The sequence below is a fragment of the Desarmillaria tabescens genome, assembly GCF_030435595.1.
Source record: "Desarmillaria tabescens strain CCBAS 213 chromosome Unknown EV420scaffold_8, whole genome shotgun sequence".
Classification (NCBI taxonomy): Eukaryota; Fungi; Basidiomycota; class Agaricomycetes; order Agaricales; family Physalacriaceae; genus Desarmillaria; species Desarmillaria tabescens.
In genome coordinates, this window is record NW_026848307.1 from 745,847 (window position 1) to 761,911 (window position 16,065).

The 16,065-nt window shown below is 48.2% G+C and overlaps 6 protein-coding genes across 6 annotated transcripts; 3 read left to right on the top strand and 3 right to left on the bottom strand.

The window, feature by feature from the left end:
- Positions 1-6: 6 nt before the first annotated feature.
- On the bottom strand, positions 7-1,123 carry EV420DRAFT_1154375 (ER-to-golgi vesicle protein transport Sft2). The gene is made up of 8 exons (XM_060466115.1): positions 1,023-1,123; positions 809-973; positions 685-756; positions 604-630; positions 525-551; positions 356-473; positions 262-303; positions 7-205 (listed from the first exon to the last, which is right to left on the bottom strand). Exons 1-8 carry the CDS (start codon positions 1,073-1,075, stop codon positions 95-97), a joined length of 615 nt encoding a protein of 204 aa, XP_060334545.1. The 5' UTR covers positions 1,076-1,123; the 3' UTR covers positions 7-94.
- On the bottom strand, positions 1,099-3,237 carry EV420DRAFT_1154324 (uncharacterized protein). Its single transcript, XM_060466114.1, has 3 exons — positions 2,911-3,237; positions 2,428-2,849; positions 1,099-2,373 (listed from the first exon to the last, which is right to left on the bottom strand). Exons 2-3 carry the CDS (start codon positions 2,799-2,801, stop codon positions 1,272-1,274), a joined length of 1,476 nt encoding a protein of 491 aa, XP_060334546.1. The 5' UTR covers positions 2,802-2,849; positions 2,911-3,237; the 3' UTR covers positions 1,099-1,271.
- Positions 3,238-3,831: 594 nt separating this feature from the next.
- Positions 3,832-6,694, top strand: EV420DRAFT_1154455 (Noc2-domain-containing protein). The gene is made up of 12 exons (XM_060466116.1): positions 3,832-4,149; positions 4,201-4,270; positions 4,320-4,398; positions 4,450-4,685; positions 4,743-4,848; positions 4,898-4,988; positions 5,039-5,225; positions 5,276-5,389; positions 5,445-5,633; positions 5,687-5,853; positions 5,911-6,505; positions 6,564-6,694. The coding sequence occupies exons 1-12, from the start codon at positions 3,947-3,949 to the stop codon at positions 6,597-6,599; spliced, it is 2,073 nt and encodes a 690-aa protein (XP_060334547.1). The 5' UTR covers positions 3,832-3,946; the 3' UTR covers positions 6,600-6,694.
- Positions 6,695-9,144: 2,450 nt separating this feature from the next.
- EV420DRAFT_1154681 (uncharacterized protein) lies at positions 9,145-12,906 on the top strand. Its single transcript, XM_060466117.1, has 21 exons — positions 9,145-9,185; positions 9,246-9,254; positions 9,309-10,043; positions 10,101-10,120; positions 10,172-10,252; positions 10,301-10,474; positions 10,529-10,631; positions 10,687-10,952; positions 11,015-11,122; positions 11,175-11,226; positions 11,279-11,332; positions 11,392-11,500; positions 11,555-11,576; positions 11,630-11,737; positions 11,799-11,939; positions 11,995-12,176; positions 12,227-12,250; positions 12,298-12,320; positions 12,371-12,529; positions 12,582-12,657; positions 12,708-12,906. The coding sequence occupies exons 3-21, from the start codon at positions 9,575-9,577 to the stop codon at positions 12,730-12,732; spliced, it is 2,196 nt and encodes a 731-aa protein (XP_060334548.1). The 5' UTR covers positions 9,145-9,185; positions 9,246-9,254; positions 9,309-9,574; the 3' UTR covers positions 12,733-12,906.
- Positions 12,907-13,356: 450 nt separating this feature from the next.
- EV420DRAFT_1618910 (L-gulonolactone D-arabinono-1,4-lactone oxidase) lies at positions 13,357-15,021 on the top strand (the record flags this gene model as incomplete). The annotated part of the gene is made up of 5 exons (XM_060475405.1): positions 13,357-13,647; positions 13,716-14,195; positions 14,261-14,449; positions 14,501-14,712; positions 14,763-15,021. The coding sequence occupies 5 exons, from the start codon at positions 13,357-13,359 to the stop codon at positions 15,019-15,021; spliced, it is 1,431 nt and encodes a 476-aa protein (XP_060334549.1).
- A 140-nt stretch (positions 15,022-15,161) lies between these two features.
- Positions 15,162-16,062, bottom strand: EV420DRAFT_1265180 (ubiquitin-conjugating enzyme/RWD-like protein; the record flags this gene model as incomplete). Its single annotated transcript, XM_060467257.1, has 8 exons — positions 15,162-15,274; positions 15,332-15,472; positions 15,505-15,586; positions 15,639-15,671; positions 15,727-15,776; positions 15,830-15,847; positions 15,909-15,935; positions 15,987-16,062. 8 exons carry the CDS (start codon positions 16,060-16,062, stop codon positions 15,162-15,164), a joined length of 540 nt encoding a protein of 179 aa, XP_060334550.1.
- Between the last annotated feature and the right edge of the window lie 3 nt (positions 16,063-16,065).

Here is a 16,065-nt window from a genome sequence, read left to right on the forward strand (position 1 = left end):
GATGAGATGGATTATTGATTGATTGTATTTTTGGGTCTTGTCCGAGTCGTAATCAGTAAAATTAATCGTGTCGGTATAATAATACAATCCACCACTACAGAGGCAAAAGGCTTCCTGCTCCGCGAGCTGCCATTTGGCCACCAAGTCGTAATGTTTGGGTTCCACCTGGAAAGTATGCGAGTATGTATGCCAATAAGGCTACAACCTGCAACAAGTGTAAGTGGCGTGGTGACGAATTTGAGTGTATGGTTGGGAACGCACCTGTACGACACCACATATTAATGATCCCAAAAATGAATGAAGCTGTAGTGCAAAGTCAATGCCTGAAGGAAAGAAAGGCCCAAAAGAGACGCACCCCTAACGAGAAATAGAGGGTTGCTCCCAGGCTGCCAAAGTAGACAATAGTGAACGGCAGTCGCTCCTTGGATACAAGATGCTTGATGTGATTTATCGGCCCTATAAGAACAGAAAAGCTGGAGGATACCGATTGGTAAAATGGCGACAATTGAGAAACAGAGACTCACCCAAACATAACCAGCAGGCTCCCAAGGCTGACGTGGCCTCGTAAGTATAACCTCAATGCAAGGAAACAAGCGAACATGCCTAAATGATAGCGCGAATTTGGTTGGCCTGGATATGCCGTTGAATCAGCTGCACGACGCCAATGAATGCAATGGAACGCACCGTAAGATGGTCAGGAATGCAATGAAGAAACAGACTGCAGCGCCAATGAGACACGCCCCGAATCCAAGAAGCCTGATGTAGCTCCTCAGTAATTCAGAAATATTGACAGCGTCGGGAGACGGACCTTTCCCAGCTGGACAACGCAAACCAGGCCTCTTCTTCATTGCTTCGTTCGCTCGAGCGTAGTGGTACGTAGTCGCCGGCAATGGATTGGTAGAACCTCGAGAAAGGATTGGAGGACTGCTGCGCTTGTTGGGGCTGTGAATCGTCGGTCACACCCCTCGACCACCTACAACAGGTTAGGAAACCAACAAGAAATGCTCAATGCCGTCGCCCACCTGAATTGTTGCAAGTTTGCTCGGAAATTCTGTTCCGAAGACGCAGGAGCCATGGCGGTTGAACGTTGAGATCGGGAATCAATGCCGGATACTGACGCGCGATTCCCATGCTATCCAATTCGAGACAGGTACATTATACACAAGAAATACGACTAGACTATATACAGAATACATCACGGACTAGACAGCAAAAGCAACGAAAAAAATGCAACACAGCAATCAGCAAAAAAAACTCACACAATAACACGTCTAGTGCCTGTGCCTTCGGTTCTCCAGAAATTCCTCCACCTTCAATGGAGCATCCTTCTTCAGCTCGTCCTCCGGCTCCCACGTAGCCTGATCATCACTATAGTTCTCCCAAAACACCTTGTAGAGAACCTTGCCATTCTTATCCTTCATCATGTCTCCGATGTAGGCGACCGTGTAACGTTTGTCAATCTGGGGCCTCTCAACCCGAACTCGCGTGATTTTACGGGCCGGATGACTCCAGGCCTTGGGAAGAGTCGGTTTCGCTGGATAGTGACTGGAGGGCTTGAAGCTGGCCCTCTTATTGTGCGTGCGATCGTGTAATCCCTTCAGCGATGGATGTGACATCCGTAGGTACTTGTCGACCTCGCAAATGGCATGCTCGACGTCTGCAAGTTCCATGGTCAGGTTGTCCGGCCCTAATACGGGACATTGAAGCCCTAAGCGCTCGAAATGATATCTCTGATGCTTCGTCATCCACTCGATGATGTCGACCTCGATACCAGGGACCTTGGCCTTGGCCTTCTTCAAGCTACCACCAAACAGTTTTACGAGACCTGACTGCGCCCCTAGTCCAGGTACAACAAAGTCCATACCGGAGAACTGCAAGAGCTCGGTGTAGCCGAGGTTCAGCAAGAGTTGGTAACCGGTAAAATCTGCCATGCCGGGGAATGAAGCGATGAATTCAAAGATATCGGCAAGATAGCGTGCCTTGTTGATATGGTCGAGAAGATGGTCTCTAGTCATCCAGATCTCGAGCAGGGCAAGATGGTTTTTGAAGTTGTCTCCCAACCCGAAGGATGGTGCAGGCTTCTGAAAGGCGCCCGTGTAAAGAGTCACTCCACTCTTCTTCGCTTTCGACAGGACGGAAAAGTATTTGTCCTGGCTGTAGGACTTCCACGTCAAAGGACCCAACTGCTCTTCAAGGTATTTCCAAGTCGCCGGCTTGGTAAATAGGTTGAAAAGTAAGACTCTAAAGAGTACTTCCCTCGGTTCGCTTGGTCCTTTTTCGATGACCTCCTTGATGATAAATTGTGACACTTGGTCAAGAACGCGAAAGGTATTGCAGAAGAAGTGATCCCGAAGGATAGTGTCATCAGTCCATCTAGGGGGAGATCAGTCAATCTTTGATGGAAAGACGAGTTGGGTTAGGACGTACGGCGCTTGATAACCAGCTCTCCTCCGATCATCAATTAGCTTCCGTTCCGCGCACCAGTACCAGAAAATGTTGAAGCCTTTGGTAGGCGTGAGCTTTTGCCCGGAGATAGTGATTGAACTCGGAACGGGCTGGCTCTCAACAAATGACCGCAGAACACTTTCTGGGAACCTGCTTGAGTCGCCGGTAGGTGTACAAACGACATCGTACGGCTTTCCGGGGCCATGAGAGCGTGGAGAACGTTTCAGTGACGCGACTTTGTGCTCGGAGGGCACGAGAGTGGCACTTCTCGACTTTCTGGAGCGTGAAGAGGCGGTAAAGGTGTCCGACTCGCTGTCGGATATTTCTATGACTTCGCGTGTCCGGATGGGAAGCATAAGACAGGACAGGGTAGGTGAAAAATCGCGTTGAGTGGCCGTAAAACTCTGCAAAAGAACAAATGGAGGTAAGAATTATCGCTAAAAAGACAAAGAACGAAAAAATGACCAATTTCTGTGTCGTGCTTGTTTCTGTTGTGGTCGTCAATGAGCCACAAGGCAATAGGGTCTTTAATACGCGTTGTTCGCTCAGCTCCAATCTTCTCACGGTCAACAACCCCTAGCTATCTTGGAAATTGCATCGTCTACTGCTGCAGCCTGCACGTCGACTTTCGATTCGATATATTTCGCAGCTCAAAGAAAGATACAAGGAAGAAAATATGGAACCAGATGAGAATTTTATTCGATTCTATGCGCGATATTGACGCTGAACCGTTCGGCACTATACGTCTGAGAACGATGGCCAAAGTCAGTCAGTTGATCCTAGTGAATACAATGCGTATCGTCAAACTTTTGCGACGCTTTAACGCTGCAGGCTTTGTCCAGCAGTAGGCTCGGGATAAACCCGGAAAGCGGACGCGAGGATCGCAGCCGGTGTCGCGGTAGAACGTATGAATGAAAATTGTGCTACGCCTAGTCGATGAGCGTCTCTTCAGCCTTTCGGTGCTCGAAAAGTACCGTAGAAATGAGGAAGCAAGTTGGACCACCCTTTCCTAGGTAGCTGGTGAGTGTCCGGAGTGTTGTCAAAGCCCACAAAGAGTCTTCAGCAGATATCCTCGACGGTACATTTCGGCGGTACCGATCGAGTCTAAATGTGCGATATGATAGCAGTATAGTAGTACGTGAATTAAAAATTTGAATAAGACAACTGTCAAATTCAAGTCAAACTGCGAGAAAAATAACAATTCAGGGGGAAAAGTTTTACGCGTCAAATATATCCTTTCATAAACGTGGGCTCAGATGCAGATCTTGAGAGATCTGCTAACGTTCGTCGAAATTTGAAAGAAATCTTGATCCTCTGATTCCTCAGGAATTGGGACAACTTAAATTGGCTATGGCCTACAGCCTCCAAGTCAAACAGACACAAGCATGATCGGCCTCACGTGATTGATCAAAATTTCTTGAACTCGTCGGCGCTATCCGTGACGCCTTGGTCTGGGTTACTGTCCTATATATCCTTCACCTCGCGTCGTGCTACAGGAAGAATGGCTAAGGCCTCAAAGTCTATGAAAAAGTTCGCTGCAAGCGGGCAACTGAAGAAAACTATCGAAGCTAGACGGAAACATCAGCAAATACGGAAGAAAGTGCAGGGGAAAAAATCCGGCAAGACAAAACCAAAAGCCGTTGAGGATGTCGATGAGGACATGGATGACGATGTGGAAGCTGAAGAGAAACATAATAAGAAAGGGTGCGTTATTTTCACGTTCAATACATTAGATTTGACAACATGATACAATAGAATGACTGTGGATGACATTTTGGGTGCTGGATTCATGGAAGGATCTGACGCGGACGGTGACCAGTCGGAGGTCCGTCTGTCTTTGTACCCGATTGAACGCTTTTGATACTTTTTCTCAGGGTACGGACGACTCCGACGATGAGGAAAATGCCGCGAGTGACAACGATTCATTTGCTGATGTCGACGACTTGGAAGATGGTTTGCTGTGTCCACTGATGGTCTGAAGTCTTCTGATTCATCACTCCTTAGATGAAGGTCAAAATCACCTTATGGAATTAGCCAAACTGGCGGAAACGGACCCGGAATTCTATAAATACTTGCAAGAGAATGACAAGGAGCTCCTTGAGTTCAATCCTTCCGCGGACGCTGTGGATAATGGCAGTGACGACGGGGATAACGAAGGGGACGCCGCGATGGATGAAGCCGTTTCGCGTCCTGTTCTCTCAAGCGATATCATTCGAGGGTGGCAGAAGGCTCTCCTCGAGGTAAATTGCATCCTTCCCGCTTCTTGATGATCATTGATATTCTATTCTGTCATGTAGCATCGATCTCTTCGTGCCCTACGTAAATTGCTCGTCGCTTTCAGGTCGGCTGTGCATATGAATGAGGAGGATCAGGTGTTGGCATGGAGCATAGATAGCTCTTCTGGTACGTGTTGACATGTTACCTCTGCCAACAGGGCTGACATGCGAACTAGTCTACAACAAGTTGATCGCCACTGCTTTGAGGTTTACTCCCGTGGTCTTGGAACATCATGTGCCGTACAAGAAGCTTCCAAACGGCAAATTGTAAGGACCTCGTCTTTATCATGTGTTTGTCACCTAATCGGAATTTCAAGTAAACCTCCTACACAAACTCAAAAATTCAAGACGCTACAGAAACTCATACTGTCTTATTTCCATAACATCATTCACCTCCTTTCTCAGCTCACTGATAATGAGACCATCGAGCTCGCAGTTACTGAAAGTGCCAAGATCATTCCGTATGTAGTTAGCAGCCGCAAAACTATAAAACTTTATCTCAAGGCAGGTTAAATTTGCGGTCTTTGTCATAACATTACTAATAACTACTTCAGAAATGCCTGGAATTATGGTCGAGCGCCGAAGATAGCATACGGATAGCATCCTTCCTGGCCATCCGAAAACTTGCTTCTGCCACGGATGACTCCATCCTAGACAATGTGCTCAAGGTAGTTCTTTTTCTCTCTGAAGTGCAAGCCTTTCGGAAGTTAAAGCCGAAGCCAGGGAACATACCTCACCCTCGTCCGATCCTCAAAGTCCACCACCGCATATACCATCCCTGCCATCAATCTGATGAAGAATTCTGCTTCAGAAATCTTCTGCTTGGATCATGCGGCATCGTATCAACTTGCATTTGGATATATCCGACAATTGGCTATTCACCTGCGCAATAGTATGAAACTTAAATCCAAGGTACATGGATTTTTGCTTTTCTGCTGTCCCACGATCTAAATGTACCTCTTTAGGAGTCATACAAGCAGGTGTACAACTGGCAATACGTGCATTCGATCGACTTTTGGTCATTAGTGCTTGCGCGCGCCTGCGACGTGGACCCCGAGTCAGGACGAGATGGCGAGGGCGAACTAAGACCATTAATCTACCCCCTTGTCCAAGTGAGCCTCGGCGCTATCAAGTAGGTTGAACTCATTAATTTAACATTCAACGAACCAGTTTCTTACAACGTCCCTAGACTCATTTCCAGCAGCAGATCATACCCGTTTCACTTGCATATCATTCGCTCGCTGCTGCATTTAACACGGCATACACAGATCTATATTCCCATCTCCCCATACCTTCTACCGATTCTCGCATCTACCCTGTCGTCTTCATCAAAATCAAGCACCCTGAGACCTTTGGATTTTGAAGTACAAATACGATGCCCACAGCAATACCAAAAAACCAGGGTCTACGCCGAGGGGTTGATCGAGGAGTCATCCTTCCTACTCGCCGAGTGGCTATCGACCGCTGCAGTGCAAGGGAGCATCGCATTTCCCGAGATAGTCATACCCATCCTCGTCACGCTGAGAAGAAGTTTGAAGGCCGCCAGGGTTGGGTCAGGTTCTGGAAAAGATCTGGGCGTCGTCAAGACTTTGATTGAGCGTGTGGAGGAGAGTGCCAGGTGGGTTGAATCCCGGCGGAAGAATCTCAAAATTGCACCCGCACAACTGGGCGATGTTGATGCATGGCAGGAAGAAGCCAAAAGGAAGGTTGGAGACTCGCCATTGGCGCGATATGTCAAGGTCCAACGGAAGGCCCGAGAAAAAAGAAGAGAGCTGGTCGAAAAAGTATGTATTTCTTACCGCTTGCCCATGTATCTGCCGTTAATCAGTGTATTATCCTCAGGCTCGCAAAGGCAAAGCTGAAATCCTATCAGACTAGTCGACAACCATACACGTTTCATCATTATTACACTTAATTTTTGAGGAGTTTGGTGATTTTTGCTTCGGCGTTATCGTTCCCCACATGTATCATAATTTGTCTACGCAGTTGTAATACCTGCGGTTACGATCGTTGTCAAGGTTGCAACTCTCAAAGACAGGCGCCAAACTATGCCAACATTAATGACTACTAGCCGTGACTGCTCAGGCACGAATTATAGTGGCATTGAAAATACATGTGATAGCTCCTGAAGTTCGTGGAAGCATACATATATGATTCAGGGACGCAGCAAATTCCATGGATTAGTGTTAATAAATTTTCTATGAACAGTTCCGTGACTTTCGTCCTCCGAACTTCGGTGGTACGTGTAACTTGTTCCTTTTTGTGCGATCTGATAGCCCAAGGAGTACCTCCGAAATCCCGGTAGTTATAGACTTGGTCTGGGGATATGCTGCAGTACTCTCGGGGAAACATGACCATATACCATAATAGCTGTAAAGATTATCAGTACTAGCATTTGGGGATAAGGTAAGACAATTGCTGACTTGAAGGCCTGACATTGAATCCACCCACGTCACTACCAAACGCCGAAAAAAACCTTCCACCACGGCCGACCAATTCCTTGTGCGCTTTTCTCCATTCCTTCAACGAGTCGTGAATAGTGCAGCGGTACCGAAGCCGGTTCCAAGGTTTTCGGTGACAATGGATACTAATAGAAACAGACATGCAGACCAATGAGAAAACAAGAGGTTCGCGGGAGAAGCATACTTTCTTGAATGCAGCGTTGTTCTGGAGCGCACTAGCAGCCTCAACTGCCCTTGGCGTTAGCCTGGGATGCTTGACTAGTGACTCGAGGAACGCCGAGAGCTGGATGTGACGGAACGGATCCTGGACCCATTTTCCTGCTATAGTAGAGAGGCGCTGGGATAATTGAGCTTGAGATGCGACTCGTGATGCTGCCATTGGATGTTATTGGCTGCGAGAAAAGAAAAAAATAAAAGGTGGTAGTGGTTCGAAGCAGAGCCGGGAACGGAATACCGGCCCGAAATCCGGGGGCCGCTTTCCCGAAGGCAGCGTGAATTGAGCGTTCCCACGTCCCTTAGCCGTCTTCCCTTTGGCCTAAAGCCAATTGAAAACACAAAATTCGCAACGTTTGTATCCTTTCTTGATGACTTATTGTCCAGATATTACTGCTAACGTAGCCTTTCAAGCTAGGCTCGAAATGTGGTTCTAGTGCTACGTGGACAGCTGCAAAGAAGTTGCTAAGATATATCAGTATCGTTTCAATGATTTTTACCAAATTTTTACATCTGAAACGCTGTTCATTTCCGAATAACTTTGTTAAGAGCATTTGTCGTCATCAAGTCCCTTCGTACTGACTACTTCAGACATTCGTGCACTGGCACTACTTAACATGAACTCATTCCCCCGAGGGAACCGGTGAAAAGATCAAGGAACAAAGCAGGCCTATTGACTTATTTTTCATGCTTACTCCTTCTACTCTGTTCTGCACCCTGTGCTTTGTATTCTCGAAGTTCCCTGCTTTGCAATACGTCTTCTCTCGCAAACATTTGCCTATTTAGTCAGAGTTGTCTTCCTTCCGCCGCCAGCCGATCGAAGAACGCAACATTTTTACCCATGAAGCGGATTCTAATAATTTCGCACAGCATCCCATGCTATGGCTGTCATGCATGTAACCAGACTGTTTCTCCTCCCGTTTACGGCACCATCCAGCTTCAAAATGTGGCGACGGCGGTTTGACCGGCCCAACCCGTCTCACAGTCGTATCTTTCAGGGAAGTGACTCCGCATCATACCCTTTTCAATGAAATGACGGGGCCGCGGCCATTACGACCATTGACCTTGAGACAGAGGCGCTGTCAATGGGCACGTACCGAAATTGACCTGGACATTTCGAAAGTTAATCCGCCACTCTCACTACCGCGTGAGTCTTTCACTGATCGCCGTGAGCGTTTCGAACCACTCTTCCGCTGCATTTACGCTGTATCCGACCGGAAGTTGCCTGCTCTTGTGGTGAGACAAAGCCACCCTAATTCTCTTCCCTTGTTCTCCAGAAGACTAAACTTGCTCTCGGATGGAGCCGACCAATTACTGAACTTCGAGTGCATCTTCGGGAATTGCAGAATATCTCTCACGGTTAAACGGTCATCGTTGGGACCGTGCCCACTTTTGTGCATGATTGCAGCTGGAGTACACCAGGTACGATAAGTATAACTCCCGAGAGGAGATTCTAGAGAACGCTCCTGGGCATTGGTTACCGCACTATTATGACTTGCCTTCCTCTTGAGAACTCGCTGTTCCACTGATAGATGGTCGTGCAGTCATTGTTGTACATATCTTCTATGGGACAATTTCACGATCTGATATCTGAAAAACTACTTATCTTGTCCAAGGAAACCGTTTGATGTAGTTCATCTCACTCTCGGTGTTAAAGTAACGCCTGTTGGACTCAGATCGTGCTGAGATTGATTGCCCTCTTGCCAGAAGGCCGGGCCTGATCCCCCAGATTTTCATTGTTGAGAATTCTGTGCATGGTAGCAGTGCTTAATCAAGGCTTCTTGGGCCGGTATGCTCCCGTGAACATGAATGTTGCGACCATGATCCTCTTACACCCGTTTATTCTCAGGTCAATGCCGTGAGCGACACTGGAATGTTGTTTCTCGTTTGGGGAAATCTCATCAGCGACCAGAAAGAAGGATATATCTTGATATCACTGTCATTTGATTTCCCGAAAGGTTGGAGAAAACAATAACGAGGACGGTAGCGAATGATTCCCCTCGAAGGATTTCGCTAAGTTCGTAGCACACAACGAATTTTGGACTTGGTACCATAATAATGATTTTAATCTAGTATGAACAGCACTGCCACAAGGTACGGCGCGTGGCGCTTGTTTGGCGCCTAACTGACACCGTGCAGGTGGTCGGTCGTCGTTGTGGTCGTTGCCCTTGTACCATCATGAGTTGCTGTGGTGAGCCCAAGGATAACAATGCCGACCACAACAACCGACCAATATCCCAATACCAACCTCAGCAAGTGGTAACTCAACAACCTGGCCCTGTTCCGGTTCCGTATCCCATTGCCCAAAATCCGTTCCAATCGACTCCAATTTCGTCCCCACCGCCTGTGCACTACAACCAGAATGGATATGGGTCAGAGCTTCCCTGGACGTCCACGCCGTCACCTCCGCCGACGAACATAATGGCAATGGGCACATCGCGTCCAACCTCTGGTCACGGATTGAATGGGTCTATCGGCCACTCATTTAACGAATCGATGTCCATGCGGCGGTCGTCTTTTGGGATAGCAGGAGGCCACTATTCGTCGCCCATGTCTCCGCCGCCCATGTCCGCATCACCGGTCGCCAGAATCGATGTCGCTCCGCCGCCTCCGGACGAAGGAAAAATGTCTGTATCGATTGACTTTGGTGTGTGTTCCCTGCCCCTCACCGTCCTGTGTCGTCTCATAGGTCTATGCCTATAAGGTACCACTTTCTCTGGCGTCGTGCGTACCTTTGCCCGGCTAGTTTACAGATTGGTGACCTCTTTGCCATAGGCCTACGGTTCGTCGAGGATTGCAGGCGGAAAAGTCCAACAAATACTAACGTGGCCCGGCTCATTCGAGACGTTTCGAAAGGTTTGACACCCTTTCATTCTCCTTGAATGTACTGATAAGCATCACTAGATACCCACCTGTTTGCTGTATGATGAACAAGGAAGAGTACTGGCCTGGGGCTTGGAAGCTAAAAATGCAGGCCCACTCCCTGATACCCTCAAGTGTGAATGGTTCAAACTATTCTTGGAACCTCGAGCACTTCGGGACGAATCTGCCGTAGATCCACGACTTCCACCGCTGCCAGTATGTACTGTCTCACTTTTGTGTCGCCCTGACATCAATCTAATATTCTCTTAGCCAGGCAAAAAGGCGATAGATCTCATCATTGACTTCTTGAGCTGCTTATGGGAATATGCTAAGGAGCAAATAACACGGGAAATTGGCGCCGTAGCTGATCTTAGTACGTTCCATTTCAATTGCGCTAGCGCTAGTCTGACAATTGATGGTTTTCAAAGATACGGCTGATGTATGGTTGACGGTTCCAGCAGCATGGGACGCTAAGGGATGTGACATCATGCGCGACGCAGCTATTTCTGCTGGTCTTGTACAAAGCGCGCGCGCAGGCGATAAAGATTGGAGAGATCGTCTCAGAATTATCACCGAACCGGAGGCCGCGGCAGTTCACTGTGCACATCTCACCGATCTCCACAAACTCAAGCCATCGCAGAATTTCATCGTCTGTGATGCCGGTGGAGGAACGGTCGATCTTGCCGTATACAAGGTACGTCCCCGAGTAATGTCCGCTTTTGTTTCTCGAGACATCTCACCGGCTTTTCCCTCCAGATAATTGGCCAGATGACCAATCTTGAGATCGCTGAAATTGCTGCAAGATCGGGTGCGAATTGTGGTAGTCTTTTCCTGGACCTTCGGTTCAGGGAGCTAGTGAAGACGGTAAACAACTATCTGCTCTTTCTTTGTCTCCAACCAATGCAATATTGAATAGCTCCTCGCCGATCATCCCGCACATCTTGACGCAGCGTCACTTGCCAACTTTAGTCGGTGGTCTTTATGGTTACTGTATCATTCTTTGACGGCCGTTTGGTCTAGTGCATTCATTCAGTGAAACTGACAAACTTGATTATGGGGGCGTACGTGACGACGGTAAGTCAGCGGGTGGTCAAAATGTTTTTTCCGCCACTGACGTATATCGGTGAACACAGAGAACATGTTCCATTTCACCTGTTTTAATGTCGAGGACCCCAACGATCCCTCTGTAGGATTGATTAATGGACAACTCTCGATCCCAGGAGCCCTTTTACGGCGTGAAGTGTATGTTTACATTTTACTCGGAGTCATTCTAGTATTAACGCCAATCTTGTAAAGCTTTGATCCCGTCGTTGAACAGGTACGTTTTCATTTAAACATTACCTCATGTGTAACTCACCGCTCACGCGTCAGGTTCTGGCCTTGATCGAAGACCAGACTCTGAAAGTCGATCAACGGATTGATGCCCTTCTACTTGTGGGAGGATTTGCGGGAAGTGAGTATTTGAAACAGAGAGTCGAGGTATTTATGTCGATCTTTACCCGTATGAGGATCAGTATTAACTTTTATACCATCTGTAAAGGAACGATTTTCTTCCCGTATTCGAGTAATTGCTCGGCCCGTAGACGCTGATACGGCTACTCTACGAGGGGCGGCTCGGTATGGTTTGGCTCGTAGGCCCCTCGTGTCCAGCGTGATCGCGCCACGGTCCTACATCATGAAAGTCCGTCTGTCTACTTATATTATCGTTACCCACGATTTACGTTAGTCATGAATAGGTCAAGTTACCCGCTGACCAGGAAGACTGGCAGAAGCGTCCCGCATACATCAAAAACAATGACGCAGGTGTTCCAATTTGTGAAAACAGGTACATTGTGACTTCTTCCCGCTATAGCGACGCTAAGTTACCGGCGGCTAGGCTTCAATATCTCGTGCAGAAAGGAGCCATCCTTCGGAAAGGGTGGGGCATTTTAAGCTTTTTTTCTGTGCGCCACTAAATCCAATATCTAGACAACGTCTGACAACGAAGTTTTGGTGAGCGCTCTGTGGCTGTGGATGAATGAACCCTGACCGTCGAACAGCAAATTCTCGCAGACCGTACAGGGTATGCATGTTCACTGCCACACACGTTTATATTCATTTCATATCCGGCAGATTCGGCGTTTGTGGCAGTCATGTTCACAAGCGAGGCCGACAAAATTATGCGGTATACAGATGAAGGAGAAACCACCGAACTCTGCAAGTGGACCGTTGATCTATCGTCGTTACCGGCGTTTCAACAAGGCGCCATGCAGGGTGGTGGTTTCTACACTGGTGGGAAGCTCAATTACTATCGAGATCCATCGTACTCACGTTAGTCTGCCAGAATTTGAGCTGGGATTGGAATTGGATAGCGCGGAAGTAAGGGGTATACTTCTTTATGATAATCAAGTTTGGGGACAGTAAGTGAGCTTAATAGTGGCCGGAGATCGTGGCGCTTACTTGTCTTAAGGGTTACATTCGACTTTCTCAATTAGGAGAAGCCATGGTTTGATGGACAGATGTAAATATAACAAGCTATGTTATGGTGAATGGTACGACTCTGTTCGCACGACGGTAACGCGTTATACCGGAGTAGTCTGGCAGAGAACCTGCTTCGCGGATTCATGCAAAAGCGTCATATGATACGGGTGAGAGTTTTTGATCCATCCGTCGCCATCGCATGCACGACGACACTTATTCCGAAGAGTGCTTATGTTGACAAGTTGTCGATGTTGGGGCTGGGTACCTGGATCACGTATGATATTGCGCAATGCTGAGACTCAGATCACACCGGACCAAACCGATGTCCCACACTCCATGCTGTGGGTCCATCCATTCGGCTTCGTTAAGCGGCTCCTATGCTATTATTGATGCATCCTTTTTTAGAATTTTTTTTAATTTCTTATATGTCTTGGCTTTATCGAGGGTGCCTGCCTGTCGGCTTGCCCGACACACATAAGGCTCTGGCGATGTCGGATCCGGCCAATGCCGCAACGGGTCGGGCATTTCCAGATGAACTCTCCCGATCCGCAATAAAAATCGATCGAGTAGTCATCACATCAACGGTCAGGATTCCTATAAAGCCATGGCAAATAGTTTCGTCGGCCTCTCGCACTGTCATGGCTCTTCTCACTAGCATACCCCTGGACGACCTCTATACTCTACTCGCACCGATTACCGTCCCCCCTTCGACATCCCGTGGCAAATTTAGCAACTGGGGGCAGACCTTTCATTGCGCCCCTCTAGCCATCTTCGAGCCGGAGAACGAATATCAATGCGAACTTATCCTCGAGTTGGCGCGCCGCGAGAAAAAAGTCGTACGAGCTGCTGGAATAGGCCATAGCCCCAGCGATATAGCCTGCACAAAGGAATTTATGTTGCGCACTCAAAAGCTTAACCGTGTGTTATCGGTGAGGTTATCTATTTGTTTTTCATCCTGATGGGGGTATTTCAAATTCTAACTGGGTTCCCCCTGTAGGTCAATGTCGAAAAACGTACTGCTACCGTACAAGCAGGGATAACGCTCAACGAATTACATGCACATCTGGCAGATCATGGACTCGCCATGATGAACGTCGGCTCAATCTCTGACCAAACCGTGGGCGGCATCGTAACAACTGCAACGCACGGTTCTGGAGTGACATATGGTGTCATTTCGACCCATGTAATGTCTCTGAAGCTCTTGTTGGCCGATGGCACCTATGTGACGTGCTCACGGCACGAGCGACCTGACCTATTTGTCGCATCCATATGCGGTTTGGGTACCACGGGTCTGATTCTGAACGTCGAGTTGGAGGTGGAGCCAGCATTTAGGCTCAAGGAGGTCGCGATCACTCAGCCTTTCGAAGATGTTATGCAAAACTTGGATGAAATTGCGCACGCCGCGGAGCATGTGCGACTAGCATGGATTCCAGCAGCCGATCGGATACGAGTGGGCTTGATGAATCGGACACGAGAGGTACGTTCGCTCTGCTTATCCGAGTGTCGGCCGACCATGGTTGAACTATCATGTTTCTAATTCAGGAGAAGACGCCGGCGGGAAGTTGGTTCTTGGAAGTGTTCCTGGGATTCTATGCGTTGGAGTTTATTCTATTCCTTGGGCGTTTCTTCGCCTCCATCAACAACTTTGCCGGGCTGTTTTTTTGTTGGTTGGGTGGGTCGAGGGGGGTTCGGGTGGATGATAGTCATCGTGTTTTTAATTTGGATTGTCTCGTGAGTATATCGGTCTGTTTTCAGCGCTTCTCTCACTATCTGTGTGTACAGTTCCTGCAATATACAACCGAGTGGGCTATACCGTACACGAGAAGTCAGGAGTGTCTACGTGAATTGCATTCTTGGTTGAGCCAGGAATATGGCGACCCGAACGGGCTGAGGCCCCACTTCCCCATAGAGATACGTTTTTCTGCTGCCGACGACATCTGGCTCAGCCCCAGCCAGGGCCAGAAGACGTGTTGGATTGGAATAGTCCAGTTCAAGTGCGTTCTGATCCTATCGGCGCTAATCTATTGCTTAACGATGTATACAGACCTTATGGGCTATATGTCCCTTACAAAAGGCTTTTTGATGGATTTGAAGCCATCCTAGCCCGTCATGGTGGCAGGCCACATTGGGCGAAGGCACATTCTCTACGTCGAGAAAAGCTGCGGAGTCTCTATCCTCACTTCGACGACTTTATTCGCGTTCTGGAAGACGTGGACCCATGCGGGCTGTTCCGAAACGAATACATTCAACGGCACTTCTTCGATGGCCAAGCAGATGGGCGAATATTCAAATTGCGACAGTAATGGTGGTGTGGGGATGTGTCTTGATTCTTGCTTTCTTTCCGTTTCGTATTTCCAAAGTACAGCTTTTATAATTCCTAAGTACCTCATATTACGAATAGTAGCTTTACGTGGCGAAGAACCACCTTCGAAACTGTGCAATATTACAATCCTAGTTGTTCCCTGATGGATTCTCGTACGAGACGTTCGTATTCGGGACGGTTGTCTCGGTACAGCTTGCAACAGTCGATATTGGCGCCGCTCTCTAGGTTGGGCTCTTGGGAGCGAAGCGATCGGTGCTGTGGTCATACAGTGGGAGCAAGGCGAGACTCACCGGCTAGCATTGAAATGACGCTAAGAATGACCTTCTCCACACTCTGAACAGGGCTCCATCGCTCCGATGCTTGTTCGTACATTGTAGGGTCATCGCCGGGGGTATGAAGGATCGAGATACAAACGTTCCCGTCTGGATAGACTGGAATACACCAATGATAACAGCGGCCGGACCACGGAGAGGGAACGTACTATTAGGGTGGAACAAGGGAGGCTCGAATTTCATCTTGAAAGGGGATAAGGGGTAGTCGGTTGGCTGAAATGAGCGTTAATTGAAAATGCTAAGAGACTAAGTGCCAATGACTCACAAACGTCAGTTTCGCAGAAAATACTCCTCCTTCCTGGAAATTGAATCTAGATCTGTGAACTGTGCAGCGGGAAGAGTATGGAACATACAAAAGGCGTCTCCTTCGGGCCCACAATGAGAGCCTCCCAAGTAAAGAAATCTGGACAGGCGACTGATTAACAATGGTGTTGCCTCCAACTGGTGGGGTCCGACCTGATTCAGATATGGGACCTAATGCGCGCTGTTACATCTTGACCGGAAGATGCGAAGCAAGGCTGAAACGTGGACGCACCGGCCGTGAACATCCCATCTGGCGATCCTGAGAAATCATTTTATTGCGTCCCCCAGCCAGAAAAGAACAGAAATCTACCTCCAGAGGTGAGCTGCTTGTACTCAGTCATCAGTCGACGCAAGGCCGTAGCACTGTTAGAACCTCTGGCATTCATCTT